This window comes from Schistocerca piceifrons, chromosome 2 (genome assembly GCF_021461385.2).
Source record: "Schistocerca piceifrons isolate TAMUIC-IGC-003096 chromosome 2, iqSchPice1.1, whole genome shotgun sequence".
Taxonomy (NCBI): Eukaryota; Metazoa; Arthropoda; class Insecta; order Orthoptera; family Acrididae; genus Schistocerca; species Schistocerca piceifrons.
In genome coordinates, this window is record NC_060139.1 from 419467601 (window position 1) to 419486912 (window position 19312).

A 19312-nucleotide genomic window follows, 5' to 3' on the forward strand; every position below is an offset into this window, starting at 1 on the left:
TGAAATTAATGTGTATTTAATAAACAACAGAAGAAAACAGTAAGTGCACTTATCATTGAGAATGCTACTTAATGCCACAATAATTCAGTAATAGTTTGTTCTTTTTTTAGACAGTGTTTTAGTAATCACAATTAATGTTGAAATTACAAAATTCAGGCACTTCTCTCCTTTTTCCTCCAAAACCATTATTAATTATTCCCCAAGTACTGTCATAGCAACATTCTTAGCTTAACTCATTACATTAGCTATGTTCAAATAATTACTGAATGAGCATTTGAAATTATTACACAACAAAGACAATTCAGGTGCTGGCCAAGACAGCATATGTCATCACATTTACATGAGAGAAAAGACAGAGACGCCTGTAATGGATCATCATGTATTGTTACAATACAAAAATGAATGATGATTGGTACCAACAATGGTAATCCCATAACAGCACTTTATCAGCCTTCAGTCACAGTGTAACATGTATAACCGTGACATCACTTTATCAACCTTCAGTCACAGTGTAATATGTGTGACTCCATCTCTCACCTACATAACCCACTGGCCATTTGAGTTTTAATGCTCCATTTTTTCATAAAAGTCTAATATCTCCTTTTGAGACTTCATCTAACTCTATGCACATGATCACATATCTACTTTGGCATATTTGAAAACAAAATTTCATAGATAAATTAATGTTTATCAATGTTCTTTGCTATAAAAGCTATAAAGTTTTAACAAAGTTGGCAGTTTCTTACATTTGTGGGTACAAGTGAATTTCATACTGAAATAACACCCCAAACACCACTTTCAATGAATAATGCTTTATTATAATTAACATATTTACACGAGTTGACCACACAGTTCAATAGTAAACAAGAGACTGCCTGAGTCCTCGGTACCAAGTATATCTTAGCACAGATATTTCACATTACTCGATACATCAACCCAACACAGAACTCTCCCTCAGAGGGTGGAGCACAGAGTAGGAGCAGTTAGAGAAAGGGAACAGGACTTAGGTGGAGGAAAGTGAAGACACGACATAATCTTCTAACCATGCTGGCTGGCACAGAGGTCAACCCACATGGGAGAGTGGGACATGGATAGGCATAGGTTTTGAGGACTGTGGCTGAACACATTGGACATGATGTGTGAGTAGACTGTCCTCGGCCGTGGAAGCTCGAAGACAGCCATCTACAAAGTTAATAGGTAACTGGAAAACTCAGATGAGTATTAGGTTACAATCAGAGTCTCTGAGGGAGTGAGGTGGTGCATGAATAACAAACAAATAGTCTTTATGACATTGCAAGGAAATATCCTCGATGGGGTACGCAGAGACATTTACAGTGAATGTAGCTGTGGCAGCAGAAAGCATGGGAAATGAGAGGAAAGGTATGACCAATTCATTACATGCAACACTATCATTAACACTGCCCTTACGAGGAGGGAGGGTATGGGAGGTGGAGGTGCCTACTGAACACTCACCAATGCAGCTACACTTGTATTGAGCTCTGAGTCCTCGTCATCAGAGGTGTGGCTAGAAAGAACCCACACTGGTTTGAACTGTTGTAGGGAGACTGTTTGTGGTTTGCCATTTAGCATGATCATCACAGTATTTTCCGATCAACTGAAATCCTGAAGAGGCCCGGAATATGGTAGAGTTAGGGATGGACAAATGGTGTCACCTTGTAACATAATAAAGTCACAGCTTCTAAGGTCTCTGTGGAGAAAAATTTGCTGGCATTTGTGTGCGTGGGGTTGTGGTGTGCACATGCACACAATGTGAGAGCAAACTTCCTTGACTGAAGAGGGCAGTACCTCTTCAACAGTAGTATTAAGAGTCTCAACAAATTCAGCAGGTAGTACGAGGGGATTTCTACAAGTGAGGCTTTCAAATTGTTTTTATAGACTGTGCATATGCCCAATAGAACCCACAGAAGTGTGTCGGATCATGAGCCCGAGTGACATATTAAAGCTTATTTCAGCATTCAGTGCCAGCGTTTGATCACTCTGTTACTTTGTGGATGATAAAGCTGTTGTACAAAATTACTTGGCACCACACAGAGTGCACAAGCAGTCAAAGAGCTGATGGCCCTGATCTGTGTTCACACAGGTACGAGCAGCCCTTAGCGGCTCGCCATCTTATCTTATTTACAACTTTTCATGACGTCGCCTTTCCAGCTTAGATTTTTTTTAGAATGTGACTTGTAAGTACTGCATCTCTTTCCAGTTTATTAATGTCTTATATACATATTATGTTTTAGAACAGCAGTTTAATTCTGAAGACGACACTCATAGTAGTGTCGAAACCTGGTCAATTTTGACTTAATATTTGTGACCGAGGGCTTATTTGTTCTAACATAATTCTGACATGGTCACTGAACCTTAGCAGCTATGTTCAAAGTTTTAATCTGGCATTTGTTAAGAAGAGTGGGGTATATAATTTTGGCACCCCACTATCTGCTCTGTGACAATGGGAATGGCAGTGATATTATGTGTCCTGATTTTCTCTCACTGTCAGTTCTCCTAGAGACTTCAGACTTCCATGACTTCACCCTTCAGAGGCTCTTTCCTGCTGGTTCAGCACCTTGATATGTATTGTTGAGTTGTACCCTGAACACCTGCTTTGTCACTAGTATGATGCTATCTCATGGCTTCCATGACATTATGATTTGCTTGCAGACTTGGCCACTTGGTCATTCCCCCATGCTGCAAAAGCTTCCGTGTCTGCCGCAACTCACTCAACATTTCCCCATAGCCGGCAATCTATTGGTCATTGACATAGACGGTTCAGCTTCTGGGGGTACCAAGGTAGAACTTTGACAAATTTTTAGTATCTGCCAGGGTACTACCCTGGGGTGTAACAAAATGCATACAAACTGTGAAAAGCTAAAAGAAAAAAAGAAATGCCAGACCACTACAGCATTAATACCTGAAAACTGTAATTGAGATGAAATTAGATGAAGCAATGCAGTGATGGTTCCAGAAGAAGAGAGTAAAAGGGGTTCTGGTTTAAGGTCTGATGTTAACAGAAAGAGAAAGAGAGTTTAATGAAACTGTGTAGGCTGGAAGAAAATTTAATGCTTCATAAAGATGGCTGACTCATTTAAACAATGTTACAGGATTCAAGAAATTGCTGTTCAGGGAGAGCAACTTAAAGTTAACATACAATTAACAAAGGAGTAGTTGTTGCTATTTGTGAGGGATTCTTCAGTTACATCAAACAAAATAATTTTTCCATGGAACACATTTACAATACTGATGGAACTGGATTGTAATGTAAGGGCATTCCAACATGAAATTTAGCCTCTCAGCCTGAAATGCATGCTACTCGAAAAAATAAGAGTGAACAAAGGCTTATTGCTCTTTACTGTGCAAATTCAAACTGAATTGATTTGTTATTGATACATAAAAAATACCTACATTCAGCTTTACTTCACTTGCGTCAGAAAGGAGTCTCAATGGACGGTACTATTTTCAGAGTCTGGTTCCATTGTTTGTTTGTTCCTGCTGTGCATATGTATTTGGAGAGGAAAGGTTTACCTGAAAGAGCTATTCTTTTACTGGATAATGCACCTTGTCATCCTGCAGAAGATGTAGGCTACTGGTTTACAACAGTGGAGTGAAGTGCCTTCCACCTTTCCTTACATCAGTCATACAGCCAAAGGGCCATGGTGTGAAAAAAGCCATGAAACAACATAATCAATCAAATCTCATGAAACATATTGTGCAAGAAGATTCAGACATACTTAGTTTGTGGAAATCCCTGATTGTGCTTGATGGAATCCATAATATTTGTAAGGCTTGTGTCAATATGATGATGACAACCATAGCACACTACTCAAAGAAAATTGCAACAGCCTTTCCTCCGTTAAAAATTACTTTAAGGCTATAGTAGTGAGGAATGTGATACTGCTACCTGTCTGACCAATCTTGTAAACAAATTTCTGGTGGTGAAGCTATAGATGACAATGGTTAAATAGTGATGCCTAGGGACCAGTATTTGTGCAGCTGAGTGATGAGCCATGGATATGGTGAAAAAAGAGTGTGAAGACAAGGCAATCGAGGAACACGTTATCACACACACTGAGGTACGGAAATTCAGTGACCTGTTACTAGAGTATGCAAAACAAGATTTGTTTGACTATACTGATGTTGTGACTCCATGGTAAACAACAACCATCTTCTAGTAAATTAAATCAAAAACTGAGACTGAAAAATTTGGTGATTGTTACCCCAACATAAATTCAAAGCAAGTGGTCTGAAATAGAGCGTGGTGTAATTTTGCAATTGAATTTTCAGTTTCCAACACATAATATGTAAGTAATGCAGTGGGCTTTCACAAGTAGCGTGTAGCACATTTTGTAAATACAGTAAATTGCAGTTTTCAGTAAAAAGGTATGTTTTGGATTACCTGTATTTCTCAGTTATCTGTGTAGTCTTGGATCCAATTTACATTCGACCAATTACTTTCCATAACCATTCCTTGTCTCAGTCATAATTATGACTTTTCTTTGCATTGTATTCCTCTGAAGGCATTCCATAAATACTTTCTTAGACTTTCATTCATGTTGCACTGCTTTTAACTTTAAACATTTCTATTAAAACACCCTCACCTCCAGACTTGCATACCTCAAAGGTCTTCATACACTTTACTGGACACCAGTATTGGAATTCTGTTATTTTCATTGTTAACTACCTATGTTTCCAATACATCTCTTGAACTTCACAAACATTTTAAAAAATCTTTGAATTTTTGCAAAACTTTTTCTGTGTTGTTACCTATAGTGCCATCTGCCGCCCAACATAAGATTCTGTTGGGTCTTCTTCATAGTCTCATTATTTTCAGTTGAAACACTTACCAGATTTAAATGATAGCTTCTCACACCCTCTGAAAGACATTTTATAGTTTCATTGAATGTAGCATATTCTGTTAAGTTACTATTATCATTTGACTGAAACAGTTGTCTTCTGTTTAATAACTGCCTTGTTTTATTTGAGATTATCTTTTATTTAGCTTTTCTTCACATCTGAAACATCTTTTGCTGTTTGCATAAGCACCTGTATTATAAACTGACTTTGTATGTACAAAATGTCTGTATAATTTCAATTTTTCTGAGACACTATACTTGTTACTTATTTAAAGTGGTGCACCTGCCTAGTCTTAAATAAATTCTCATAATTTGTTTTTCAGCCTTCCTGTCTGATGAGTTCGTTTCTTTCAAGATTAATATCTAGCTTTACTCTTCATCTTATGAGCCTGCAGTTGGAACTTTACCAACCTTTTTTAATGCCTCTTAAGTCCCATAGATTTTCATCTTCACCGATGTTCCTGTGGTTACTATTAGATGCTTTTAACAAATAGTAATGATTTAACACAACACTGTCAAGTTTACTTTTTATTCACTTTTATTATTATTATACACAGTATAAACAGTTTGCTTGTAATGGATTATATAGCTTTAACAACAAAGATTGGTAAACTCCATAAGCTTTGAATGGTCCAACAAAACTTTACAAGTGGTAAAGACTAACAAAGGTACTTCATTGACTGACAATAGGTGATGACTGACTCATTCTTATGTTAAGAAGTGAGTAGGTCAGATATTACAAAAATGTTAAAATACAAGGCTATTACATTCCAAGTGTTAACATAAGGTTTAGAAGAAGTAAAAAAGTATATAAACACATTCGGCAGTAAATTACTTATGTTTAACCATAAATTGTATCCTATTAAACTGGTATAAATAATGGTTCTGTTTAATGGGGTGGAAGTTTTGGTGCACACAGGACTCTACAAAAGCCCACCAAAAATTCTCTGGAAAGTCAAATTTTCTAATTGATATACTTCACAAACTAAATTAAATTATTCTAGGAAAGTTACACATTTTTGGAATCAGAAAAACTGAAGTAACAAAACTATCAGAGTAATTTTGACATCATTACATTTTAAAATTTGAAAATTCTGAAATACAATAATTTTGAATAGGAGTAACATTTGAGTCACACGTTTTTCATAAAAGATAAGACATTCTTTAGAAAGACAGAAATGAACACTTTCAAACAATGTAGGCCAATCGTAAAACAAACAGCTATTAGGGGGGTTCCATTTTGTAGTACTCACGGTGTACAAAGCTCTTAATTCACGAATATTTCTTGAAATAAAACGTTTTCATACAAACTAATTATGTTGTTACTGACAACGAGCAACATTATGAGCTACTACTTATGGAAATGCCAGTCTTTTTGTGTAAGTGTGACAGACTTTGATTTGGCTTACGACCATGGCAGTAAAATGTTTTTGTTTATAATATTTATTTTATTTTTTATTTATTTATTATCATCCCAATGATCACATTTGTGATATAGGATTTGTCAGGGTACATTTTAACAACTATATAATATCTTTACAAAATTTTTATCTGTGCTGAATTCATGTGAATCTATCTTATGTCTAATACAATATACAACTAATAAGTGTTTTTATAACATAATTTCTTATGTGCTTGACAGACATATTCACTGATGTAATTTCATTTGTCACATTAACTTAAACATATATTCTTATACAGTTGCACATAGATATTCACTTATGCTGCAATAACATTTGCCAAGCATGTGGTTCTTTACAACAGTTTTAAATTTATCCTCATTTTCCAGCTCTTTGATATGTTTTGGTAGTGCATTAAAAAGTTTGATGCCTTGATTACATACATGTTTCTGACTTCGGGTCCTTGTTACAGCTTGTATGTGGAGATCTTTACATTGCCATGTGTCGTAATTATGGTAGTCTGTATTGGTTTTCATTTTGTCCTGATTTCTTTTGGTCACCAACAGACATTTCAGAATGTATAATGATGGAATTGTTAAAATTTTCAATGCTTTAAAAAGGGGCCTACAATGTGTTTGAGGTGGGCTCTGGGTCATTATCCGAATAGCGCGTTTTTGTAATTTGAAAATCTCATTTAGACGACAATTTGTTTTTCCCCAGAATACTATCCCATAGGATGCAATGGACTGAAAATAGCCAAAATATACTAATCTGGTACAGTCATTACTACAAACTCTTGAAATTATTGTAAGTACAAAACATGCTGAATTTAGTTTTAGTGCTAAGTTCACCACATGGTCCTTCCAGTTAATCTTCTTATCAATGTGCATACCCAGGAATTTTGCACACTGTACTCTTTCAAGTTGTTTTCCCTCCATGGTGGGATTTAGGTTGTCATGTTCACTTATTTTTCCATATTGTACACAATTAGTTTTTTTGCATTCAGTGTTAGCATGTTAGCACTAAACCATTTTTGTATATCTTGTAGGACATGGTCCACAGTACTGTGCAATGACTGCTTCATATCACTAACTATTAAACTAGTATCATCAGCAAATAACATGATTCTAGCTTTTCTCTCTGACACCTGAATATCATTAATGTAAATGAGGAACAGCAAGGGGCCTAATACACTTCCTTGGGGTATTCCTACTGTGACCTCCCTTGGATCTGATCTTAGTTTAATTTTTTGATTAATATTTAGTGCTGTAATTTCAACCACCTGCCTCCTCTTTTCCAGATAAGACTCAAAACACTATTTTACTGGTCCTGTGGTACCTATAGCTTCAAGCTTTTCCAAAGGTATGCTGCGGTCAACATTGTCAAAGGCTTTTGACAAATCTAGATCTATCCCAACTACACTTTCTTCCTCTTCCAATTTAGTGATTATTTCTTTTGTGTATTCCAGTACAGCTGTTTCGGTACTTCTCCCAGCTTGAAATCCATGCTTATTAGTGTTTATCAGATTGTGGATATTAAGATAATGTGTGACTCTATATTTCATTGGTATCTCTAAAACCTTAGAGAAAGTTGGGAGAAGTGAGACAGGTCTGTAGTTTTCTATTTTAAGCTTATCACCCTTTTTCAACAGGGGAACGACTTTAGAAATTTTCAGTTTCTGTGGAAACACACCCTCAGCCATTGACAAGTTTGCTATGTACGCCAATGGTTTTGCTATTAGATTACCTGTTTTCTTTACAAGTATTATTGGCACCTCATCTACTCCAGCTGACATCTTGGACTTGAGACTTTTAATCACTTTTAAAACTTCCTTTTCGTTTGTTGGAACTGCCATCATACTGCTGGTTGCCTTGAGTGCTTCCATCTTAATCTGCTCTCCAAAATTCCTGCTTAATGTCTGGGGTACATTTAAAAAGTAATTATTTATATAATTAGGCATGGCATATTTATCTACCATTTTATTCTCCTCATCTTTTAGAATAATTTCCTTGTCTTTGATAGGTACCCCGGTTTCTTTTCTCACAATTTCCCATGCTATTTTAGTTTTATTTCTGGACTGTTTTATTTCCATATCATTACTTAATAACTTTGCATTTGCAATTACTCCCGATATATTTTCCTATACCTTTTTACATATTCTATAAAATCAGTATCTGTACACTCCCTCAACTCTGAATTCAGTTTTTTCATGCTTTCTTAATGCCAAGAGTCATCCAAGAACTTGACTTTATGTGTCCAGTAGACTTGATTCTGGTCAGTTTCTTTGGAAAACTCATTGCAAAGTTCATCATATAAATCGATGCAAATACAGTATATACCTCATCTGTACTTGTCTGTTTCATAACATCTAACCAATTTTCATTTTCTAAGATACTTATGAACTGATGACAGCAGTCCACAGAGAAGTTTCTTTTGTAAATATTATTTACACCTTTATCTTCCTTTGACCTTAAAGGGATTTCAATGGTGAGAGCATTATGGTCAGACAATCCTAAATCTATGTCAGTTGCTGACATATTTGAGAAAATGTTATCTATGAGGCTATTGGAGGCATTTGTTATTCTAGTTGAATTGTTTATGTGTGGTGACATGTTGAAACTCTTTAATATGTCCAAAAATTGTCTCTTTTGTCAACTTTCAACTAGAAGATTAATATTGAAATCACCATAAAGAATAATCACAGTTTCTTTTTTTGTAAAAAGTATTTAGCAACAATTCTAATTTATCAAAAAAGACTTCTATGTTTCAACATGGTGACCTATACACTGTTATGACTATGTCTTTTTTCATCAGGCCATATAGCTGGACAGCATCTGCTTCAAAAAACTTTTCAATACTTAAGTTCTCTGCTTCACATCTCTTTTTGAATTCTAACTCTTGTCTAAGGTAAATACTGACTCCACCACTTTTTGCAATTTTCCTACTATAATGATTTGCCAATTTAAATACTACTAATTTCATGGTCCTTACACCAATGTTCAGTAATACACAAGACATCAGGTTGGGTGTTACTTACTGCTATTTCAAGTTCACAATATTTGTACTTGAGGCACTGCACATTTAGAGTCATAATCTTTAGAACAGGGGAGTGAGCACCGATGGCATTTCTCCTTTTGTTTAACACTGTTAACTTGGAGTTTTCATTAAGGCCGGATACCAAAAATCCTGTTGTACCACAGGTTTCTTGTTTCTGTTGCTTTTCCTACTTGAAGTGGATGATGCTGATTGATTGTTTATACTAGATGTGGCAGCTGATGACATTTTAATATTCACTACTGCAGATGTTGACGTTTTTAGTGTTTCAGCAATTGTTGCTCTTGTTAAGGTTTTCATTTCTTCTGCTTCTGCCCTCATTTGGAGTGGGATTTTAGGGAACTTTTCTATTGATATACAGCTTATTTCTTCTAGTATCTTTTCACTCATCATCTTTTTTCCATAATAGTTCCTGTGCTGTCCATGCCTCGTGAAATGATTTCTCACTGAGCTGTTTGCATCCACAAATGCTGCAAATTTAAAAGCACAGCAGATCTTCCTAAATTTATTATTTGTTGACTTTATTTCTATGTTTACACATGATTCCTCGATTAGATCATGTCTATGTGGCACACTTACAACGAGAACCTTTAAATTTAGATCTGACAACTTTTTTAGAGTTGTTTGAAGTGCCCTTGTTGCTAGTTGGCTTTCATTTTTGCATATGTCATTTGCTCCACCTATTAGCACACAGCATGTTCCAGTCTTAACTAAGTTTTCACAATTATTTACTATTTCATTAAGGGAAGCACCAGGTTTGACAGTGCCTGTTACTCTAAATTGGGACTGCCGATCATTTATTATTTGTGCCACACCCTTTGCATGACTATCACCTAATACACAGACTTGATATTTGTTGTTCTCCAGGTGCCCTCGTTCTGTCAGTTTTATAGTACACATTGAAGAAACATTTCTCTCATTAGAACACACAGATGATCTAGATTCAGTTTCACTTGTCTTATTTTTTGAGTTCACATTTTGTCCTGTCGTATCTTTATTACCAGTTTTTCTTTGCACTCTATTTACTGATGATTTCATACCATCAGAAAGATTTTGTCCACTACGAGCAGAAGTTTTGTTTGAAACGAAAATTGCCGGTATGTTTTCATTACACTCGTTTTTTAAATCCTCATATTTCCGTTGCTTTATCAGTTCCTCTAACTTATTTAAATAATGATTTGCAAGCACAAGGTCCTGCTGAAGATGCAGTAACACTTTCTTCTATGCAGTTATTGTGTCTTGACAAAGCTACCGTCAGTAGATCGCAGCATTCCATGCCACAGTCACATTTCGCGTCCCATTCTTCCGTTCCCGCAACACACTTTGCATGAATCCATTTTTGCGAGACTGCACATAACCTGATACCTTTTGTGATGCAGTTATTGCACTTAATACAATTTATACTCAATATGTAGCCGTTTACCGTGGAACTATTTACACACACTTCTATACGCGACACCATCTTTCCGATAAAAAATTTCTCTTTTGGTGTAACAGTGTGTCACATAGGCTATTTCTATGACTGTCTTCATTCTCATTTACATGACATGTCATTTGTGAGAAGTCACGAGTATTTCTTATTATAAACAATATATAAACGTTAGTAACATGACTGATATTGGTATTAATTGGTTGGCAAATACCATGGCCCGGCTGTTCCAACATCCCTTCTGGCATACATCTCACTCACCTTATACAGCCACATCGCTCATCAGCTATATGTCATTCAACTTAGCCTTTGTTTTCCCTGATCTATTTCTGCATGGAAAACCTATGGCTTGTAGCATTATGTGCAGAAAATGTATCAGAAAAGACAGAAAATGTCTATTTATGCTAGGGGTGGTATGATAATGAATGGAGGAACTCCATCTCACTGTGTTTCATGATAACTTTAAGTTCTAACACAGTTTGGGATCATTACACCCCATACATTTTTTTCTATTCCTTGATAAAACATGGTCAATTATTTGCTCTTGGAAACTCAATTTTGTATTTGTTTCTCCACTGGAGGAGTGTGCTGAAGATAAAATAGGTTCTTACATTTTAGTAAATACTACTAATGTGTAACATCTGTTATTTCTGGTATCATAGCCAATGTTTCCAACAGAAGAGTTGTTCTTTATTTTTGTTCTATCTTTGCATAACATAGTCTGGTGTTTGCTGTCGTGATGCTTTCTGTAATTTTTATTTTTTATTTTATTTCACTTGTCTGGTTCCATAGGGCCAAATTGAGGAGCAAATCTCCAAGGTCATGGAATGTGTCATTAAATGAAATTACAATATAAAAGTAATAACATATAAAATCAATTGTTTATGAACACTAAAAAGACAAGGTATAAGTTTAAGTAAACGCAATCAATAATATAACATAGGAGCAGCTTAATTTTTCAAGAAACTCCTCAACAGAATAAAAGTGATCCAAGTTGAGTTTGAAAGCGCACAGATTACTGCTAACATTTTTGAATTCTTGTAGTAGCTTACTGGAAATGGATGCAGCAGTATACTGCACTCCTTTCTGCACTAGAGTCAAGGAATTGTGATCCAAATACAGATTGGATCTCTGCCTAGTATTAACTGAGTGAAAGCTGCTAGTTCTTGGGAATAAGCTGATATTATTAATAAGAAACGACAGTAAAGAGGCCATTGGCAGAATACCCAGACCAGTGATCAGGGGTCGACAAGAGATTTGCAAACTTACACCACTTATTGCCTGAACTGCATGTTTCTGAGCCAAAAATAACCTTTGAGAATGGGAAGAGTTACCCCAAAAAATATAGTACCATATGACAGAAGTGAATGAAAATACACAAAGCAGACTAATTTTCGTGTCAAATGATCACTTACTTCCGATACCATATGAATAGTAAAAATGGCAGCGTTAAATCTTTGAACAAGCTCCTGAACATGGGCTTTCCATGACAGTTTACTATCTATCTGAACACTTAGATATTTGAACTGTTCAGTTTCTCTAATCATATGTCCATTCTGTGAAATTAAAATGTTAGGTTTTGTTGAACCGTGTGTTACATACTGCAAAAACTGAGTCTTAGTGTGATTTAGTATTAGTTTATTTTCTACAAGCCATGAAATGATGTCATGAACTGCACTATTTGAAACAGAGCCAATGTTGTACACAACATCCGTTACTATCAGGTTAGTGTCATCAGCAAACAGATATATTTTAGAATCACCTGTAATACCACAGGGCATATCATTCATATAAATAAGGAACAGGATGGCCCCAGCACTGATCCCTTGGGCACCTCCCATTTGACCGTGCCCCACTCAGACCCCACATCACAGCCGTTCTCAAAACTGTGAATAATGACCTTTTGCTGTCTGTTGTTAAAGTAAGAGGTGAACCAAGTGAGGGCTACTCCTCATATTCCATAATGGTCAAACTACTGCAGCAATATTTTGTGATCAACACAATCAAATGCCTTAGTTAAATCAAAAAAATGTGCCTAGGATTCGAAACCTTTTGTTTAATCTATCCAGAGAAAAGAGAATATAGCAATTCCAGTTGTTAAACCACTTCTAAAGCCAAACTGTACATTTGATAGCAAATTATGTGATATAAAATGATCATTTCCTTACATGCAAAGCCTTTTCTATAACTTTAGCAAACAATGATGGCATAGAAATAGGTCTACAATTATCTACATTATCCCCTCTCCCTTTTTATAAAGTGGCTTTACTACCGAGTACTTTAATCGTCCAGCAAACTGACCATTCTTATAGGAAAATTACGAAATTGGCTAAATACACGGCTAACATGTGCAATGCAGTACTTTAATATTCTGCTAGGCACTGCATCATATCCACGAAAGTCCTTGGTGTTCAATGATTTAATTACTAACTCAATCTCCCCCTTGCCAGTATTACAAAGGGGTATTTCAGACATCAATCTCAGAAAGACATTTTCCAAGAGAGTTATATGATCCCCTGTAGAAACTAAGATTTTATTTAATTCACCAGTAATGCTCAAAAAATTATTGTTAAATACTGTACATATAACTGATTAATCAGTAACAGAAATATTTTCACTACGAACTGACTTTATATTGTCAACCTTGTGCTGTTCACCAGACACTTTCTGCACAATTTACCATATTGTTTTAATTTTATCCTGTGAATTAGCTATTCTATTTGCATACCAAATATTCTATGTCTTCCTAATAACATTTTTAAACACCTTGCAATACTGTTTGTAATGGGCTACTGTAGCTTGATTGTGACTTCTTCTAACATTTTGATATAATTCCCACTTTGTTCTACTTGAAATCCTTATCCCACTTGTCGGCCACTCAGACTGCCTTTTACTGCTAGTACCTCATTTAGAACATTCTAATGGAAAGCAACTCTCAATGAGCATGAGAAATGTGTTCAGGAAAGCGTTATATTTGTCATCTATGTTATTGGCACTATAAACATCCTGCCACTCTTGTTCCTTAAAGACGTTTGAAAAACTCTCTACTGCCATTGGATTAGCTTTCCTACATAGTTTGTAATTATATAAAACATTTGTTTGAGTATAAAGGCCTTTTAGTGTTAAAATTTGTAAATCATGGTCTGAAAGGCCATTCATTCTTTTACAAACAGAATACCATATAGTAATGAAGAATGAATAAAAATATTGTCTATGGCTGTGCTACTGTTCCCCTGCACACTGGTTGGAAAAAAAACACAATCCGCATCAGATCATATGAGTTTAGGAGATATACCAACATCCTTTTTCTTGCACAGTCACATATAAAATTACTACCGATGTCACCACTAATTTTTGGTACTTCCTATAATGTGAACCAAGAACCTCTCTAGTTTGAGCACAAATTCCCTGAAGTCAGAGTTAGCGTACCTATAAACAACAACAATTGGACATTTACTTTCACTAAATTCAACTGCCCCTGTGCAACATTAAAATACCCGTTCAGTGCAGTGCCGTGCCGTGATACGCCTATGGACTCAAATGGAATACTGTATTTTATGTACATGGTGACTCCCCCACTCCACAAAGAACTTCTTGGAAAACAGCCAGCTAATCTGCATCCTGGTACAAGAAGCCCCTGAATTGTCAAATTATTTATGTGATGCTCCGACATATAAAAAATGTCAGAATCAACGTCTATAAGCAATTCACTAACTTTATCTCTAATACCTCTTATATTTTGATGAAATATGCTAATTCCTTCTCTACTTGGTTATCTGATCTCCTCTGAAAGTGGTTCCTTTGTTAGAGGGACTTCCTTTAAACACGTATACATATCAGCTGACTTCAATCAAAAAGGTGCAGCTCTAACACCAAATACTACAGGAATTTTCCCATGAGTGATCCCACGCCCACTCACTACACTATCATCTACAAGTTTTGTCACCTATTGAGGTGCAGGCCGTGCCTAGTGAATCCCGACCTGCTGATATACTCAACTGACACTAATGCAATGTAAGCCATGCCCTCCACCATCAATGCCATCTCCAGCCCCATGTTAACTTGCCTAACAGCAGCATTAAGATGAGGCCGATCATGACACTGTAACATTAATGCCATCAGTTTGAGTAGCTGTCTTTGCCAGGTCACCAACTACATCATATTCTCTGTTCCTATCAAGACTATTCCTAGCTCCACCCATAATCACTACCTGATCCTCTTTCGTAAAATTCCTGCATAACTCCCCTACATTAACAGTCCCCTGAAACAACCCTGCACTAGGCTTTACAATGCTTGTGAGCTGGTACTTATTCCCCATCACTTTCTGCAACTGAAGGCCCACACGTCTACCACGCGGACTACCAAGCAGCAGAGCCCTCCTCTTTCTGTTAGAATTTGCAACTGCCTTAGCTTCCTAACTGCTGAAGACTGCTGCAGGTTTCCTACACCTACATTTACAAGAGGCTCCTCTCCACTCACCTCCGACAGTCCGCAGCTTGTGGTCTCGTTCTTGCTTCCTGAGCACGGGGACCTGGGTTCGATTCCCAGTGGGGTCAGGGATTTTCACCTGCCTCGAGATGACTGGGTGTTTGTGGTCTCCTCATCATTTCGTCATCATTCCTGAAAGTGGCAAGATTCGACAGAGTAAAGTTTGGGAATTTGTCCAGGCACTGATAACCACGCAGTTGAGCACCCCACGAACCAAACATCATCACAAACCAAACATCATCTCACCTCCGACAGTTGGTCAAATCTATTGCATATACCCAAAGTACAACTGTCTGAATATCTCCTCCTCCTAGCTGCCTTCTTACCAACTGCCAGTTCCCATTCCCCAGCACCCTTCACCCTCCTCAACCTTTCTAGTTCCTTCTTTGCGTCATGCAACTGCACCTGAAGTGCACAGATCTTATGCTCCTGGTCCTCTACCAACTTATTGCTACTATAAATTCTGCATTCTGAGGAGAGGATCTCACTAGGATACCCACTGGCTTCCCCACTGCATTGCCCCAAAGAAAATACGTTGAACAAGTCCCCACACCGTAACCCACTACTCACAAGCCTACGACAAAGCTTGCACTTCTCACTCATGATAAAATATTAACAGTTACTGAAAAAAAATAAATGTTTATGTTACCTAGGTTCAATTATAACAGCAGAACTATTTAAAGAACTAGTAATTAAGGTCTCCCACCTCCTCACGAAAATGTGATAAGTTTTTTGCATGGACTTGTATAAATTCCATGGTATATATTGTCTTTATTTATGCACTTCTTACTATTCTATTTGAGATTCCTTCAAAATCTGCCATAATTTATCCCATTAAACATGTGAACTGTATGACAGACTGTGATTCAAACCAAAATCTCTGTTTCTGTGTACAATTTTCTACCAGATGCGCCACCTCAGCTTGATAATGGATTCACTGGAAGCTTCAGTTTATTAAAAAGAGATAGTTTTTCAGCCCATCCATGGGATATATGATCAGAAGTAAATCTGACCATTCCTAGCATATCTCAATATAAAACTAGTTTACCAGATCGTTACAAGAGAGCATTTTATGTTATTTGAAGCAACAAGGTATAAGTAGCTATAGACTGAATGTGAACTGATTGCAGCAGGGTCAGATGAACTAGATGCAACATTATAGCCTATGAAAACTTAATAGTATTCATTGTGATCAGGGACACAGTTATACTTATCCCTAAGATTTTCACTTGGTAATCTGTTTCACTAAGTCATTCAGTTACATTTATTTATTTATTTCACAACTGTACTTCTGAGCAGTTTTTATGTTCATCTTGTGTTGCTACCATGTATTTATGTCTTATAATATTTACACATACTTACCTACAAGTTGATGTTTACAGGCTAGTGTTTAATTAGTTTATCTAATGAATCATTAGATTAATTACATTGTTCTTTTTTTATTTTGACAGGTATGTCGGGCATCCAGAAAATCCATTTGTTGACAGATACTAGCCGCTCATTTCAGTGGAGAAATCTTCATTGCTTCCAACTCTGTTGGGTATAAAAGTCAACTGTTGTATTTTGTTCCATTTCTTAACAATAAGTTGTGAAATGTAAAATAATGCATACCATGAAGCGTGAAACATTAAATGTGGTCATGATTGGACATCTTTCTTAATACCCTATGGTGGCAATAATGAGATATGTTGTTCTGCTACATGCAGCATATCCATGAGGATATGCAGTGCTCATATCTCAAAGTACTCAGTTTTTTTACATGACTTTGCAACAGAGATCAGTTTACTCAAAAGAACAACAACTAGATAAAGTATCAAAGTTTACAATTGGAGCTGTATCCCAGTAGCAGCTCAACAGCAAAAAACAAATTATTCATTATATTCAACTTTACCGAAAACAGCCAGGGCTGTTTTAAGGAATTTCAAAGCCCCCTGTGAACTCTGATTTTCAGATCACCTACTATGTTTTTAGAATGTTTTTTTATTGCACTTTGTATGATTTTAATATTGTTGTGATATATATCTGCGGGTGTGCATGTCCTAATTTTTTTTCTAGAATGTAATTTTGTTTATACTTTGTATGATTTTCATGATTATATATGATTATCATAAATTACATCTCTCTCTCTCTCTCATATGTGTACAGCTCAAATAGTTTTATAGTTTTGATGAAGTGATGAACTGGGGTTTCTTTTAATCTATGTACAAAAAGGCCAGCAGTTTATGAAGTACTAGCTCACCCACTAATTCGCTTGGGCTTGTGAGTAAAACCACATTTTAATTCAATGATTTTTTTATATGGACTATCACCTGTTAAGCTCAAGTTTTAAGAATACCGGACAGTGGAGGTTCCATAACATCTGTGTTGAAGGTGACTGGTCCATAAATACCAGGGGAAACCTTGAAAAAATTATCAGTTTTCTAAACAGTGTAACTCAAAGAATACGATTTTTTAACCTAACTCAAAGAATACGATTTTTTAACCTAACTCAAATAATACGATTTTTTAACCTAACTGTGAAATAAACCATGCTAATTATTTATGTTCATCATAGGTACACACTACACAAAATTCAAACAAAGTAGATTTATTTTTTTCCTGTAAGTTCTTTACAGTATTATCCTTAACACAATCTATTGACAAGGTGGTGTTGTCGTAAATTGTGGTACAAAACATTTTTAAGTATGATTATAAAAAAATTTGGGAATGACTTCAGAGTTCTTCTTCAAAAAAAGCATTTTTTTTAACACTTAAGTCACTAGAGTAGCCTACTCTATAGTTAAGCATGTTTTAAGACAGTACCATACAAAATCTCAGCTCTCTATCTTTAATAGTTTTTGTCACAGTGTACCAGAAAATGAAATAATTTAACGTTTGGGAAATTCAAGTTACAATTAAAACTTGCTTTTCTATTAAACTTACATGCCACTAATGCATACCAGGTCCATATTCATCTTGTTTCCTGTGCTGTTCTTCTACACTTCTCTTTTTCACACTTCTTCTTCTCATTCTTGCTTCTTTGGTGGCTTCCAACACTGATTTTTCTGCTTCAGAGAGTCTCCTTTGGTCAATGGCTGTTAGAGGTCTACGCATATTTAATACACCAGTCACTCCCATCAGTTCCATAACATCAAGCCTTGACACTGCACCATCACTAAAACATAGAACAGCATCTAGCACACGCATTTTCAAAGTATTTAGTCCTACTACTACAGTTTTTGGTACCCATTCCCATATACAATTGTTGAAACTTTCATTTGGATTTTGAGTACTACCATATAAACATTTCTCTAACAATCTTGTGTCGCTAAGATCGATATATATATATATATATACACACAAAATTCTAGCTTTCGCAACCAATGGTTGCCTCGTCAGGAAAGAGGGAAGGAGAAGGAAAGACAAAAGGATATGGGTTTCAAGGGAGAGGGTAAGGAGTCATTCCAATCCCGGGAGTGGAAAGACTTACCTTAGGGGGAAAAAAGGACAGGTATACACTCGCACACACACACACATATCCATCCACACATACACAGACACAAGCAGACATTTGTAAAGGCAAAGAGTTTGGGCAGAGATGTCAGTCGGGGCGGATGTACAGAGGCAAAGATGAAGTTGAAAGACAGGTGAGGTATGAGCGGCGGCAAATTGAAATTAGAAATTAGCGGAGATTGAGGCCTGGCGGATAGCGAGAAGAAAGGATATGCTGAAGGGCAAGTTCCCATCTCCGGAGTTCTGACAGGTTGGTGTTAGTGGGAAGTATCCAGATAACCCGGACGGTGTAACACTGTGCCAAGATGTGCTGGCCGTGCACCAAGGCATGTTTAGCCACAGGGTGATCCTCATTACCAACAAACACTGTCTGCCTGTGTCCATTCATGCGAATGGACAGTTTGTTGCTGGTCATTCCCACATAGAACGCTTCACAGTGTAGGCAGGTCAGTTGGTAAATCACGTGGGTGCTTTCACACGTGGCTCTGCCTTTGATCGTGTACACCTTCCGGGTTACAGGACTGGAATAGGTGGTGGTGGGAGGGTGCATGGGACAGGTTTTACACCGGGGGCGGTTACAGGGGTAGGAG

The 19312-nt window shown here is 36.6% G+C and overlaps 1 protein-coding gene across 1 annotated transcript in view; it reads left to right on the forward strand.

The window, feature by feature from the left end:
- The window catches only part of LOC124777567 (dihydrodiol dehydrogenase 3-like), a 49522-nt gene extending 32644 nt beyond the window's left edge, over positions 1-16878 (forward strand). Inside the window, exon 7 of the mRNA XM_047253023.1 lies at positions 16682-16878. Coding sequence (XP_047108979.1) covers positions 16682-16724 — 43 coding nt within the window. The 3' untranslated portion in view covers positions 16725-16878. The remainder of the gene's footprint in view (positions 1-16681) is intronic.
- Positions 16879-19312: the final 2434 nt, after the last annotated feature.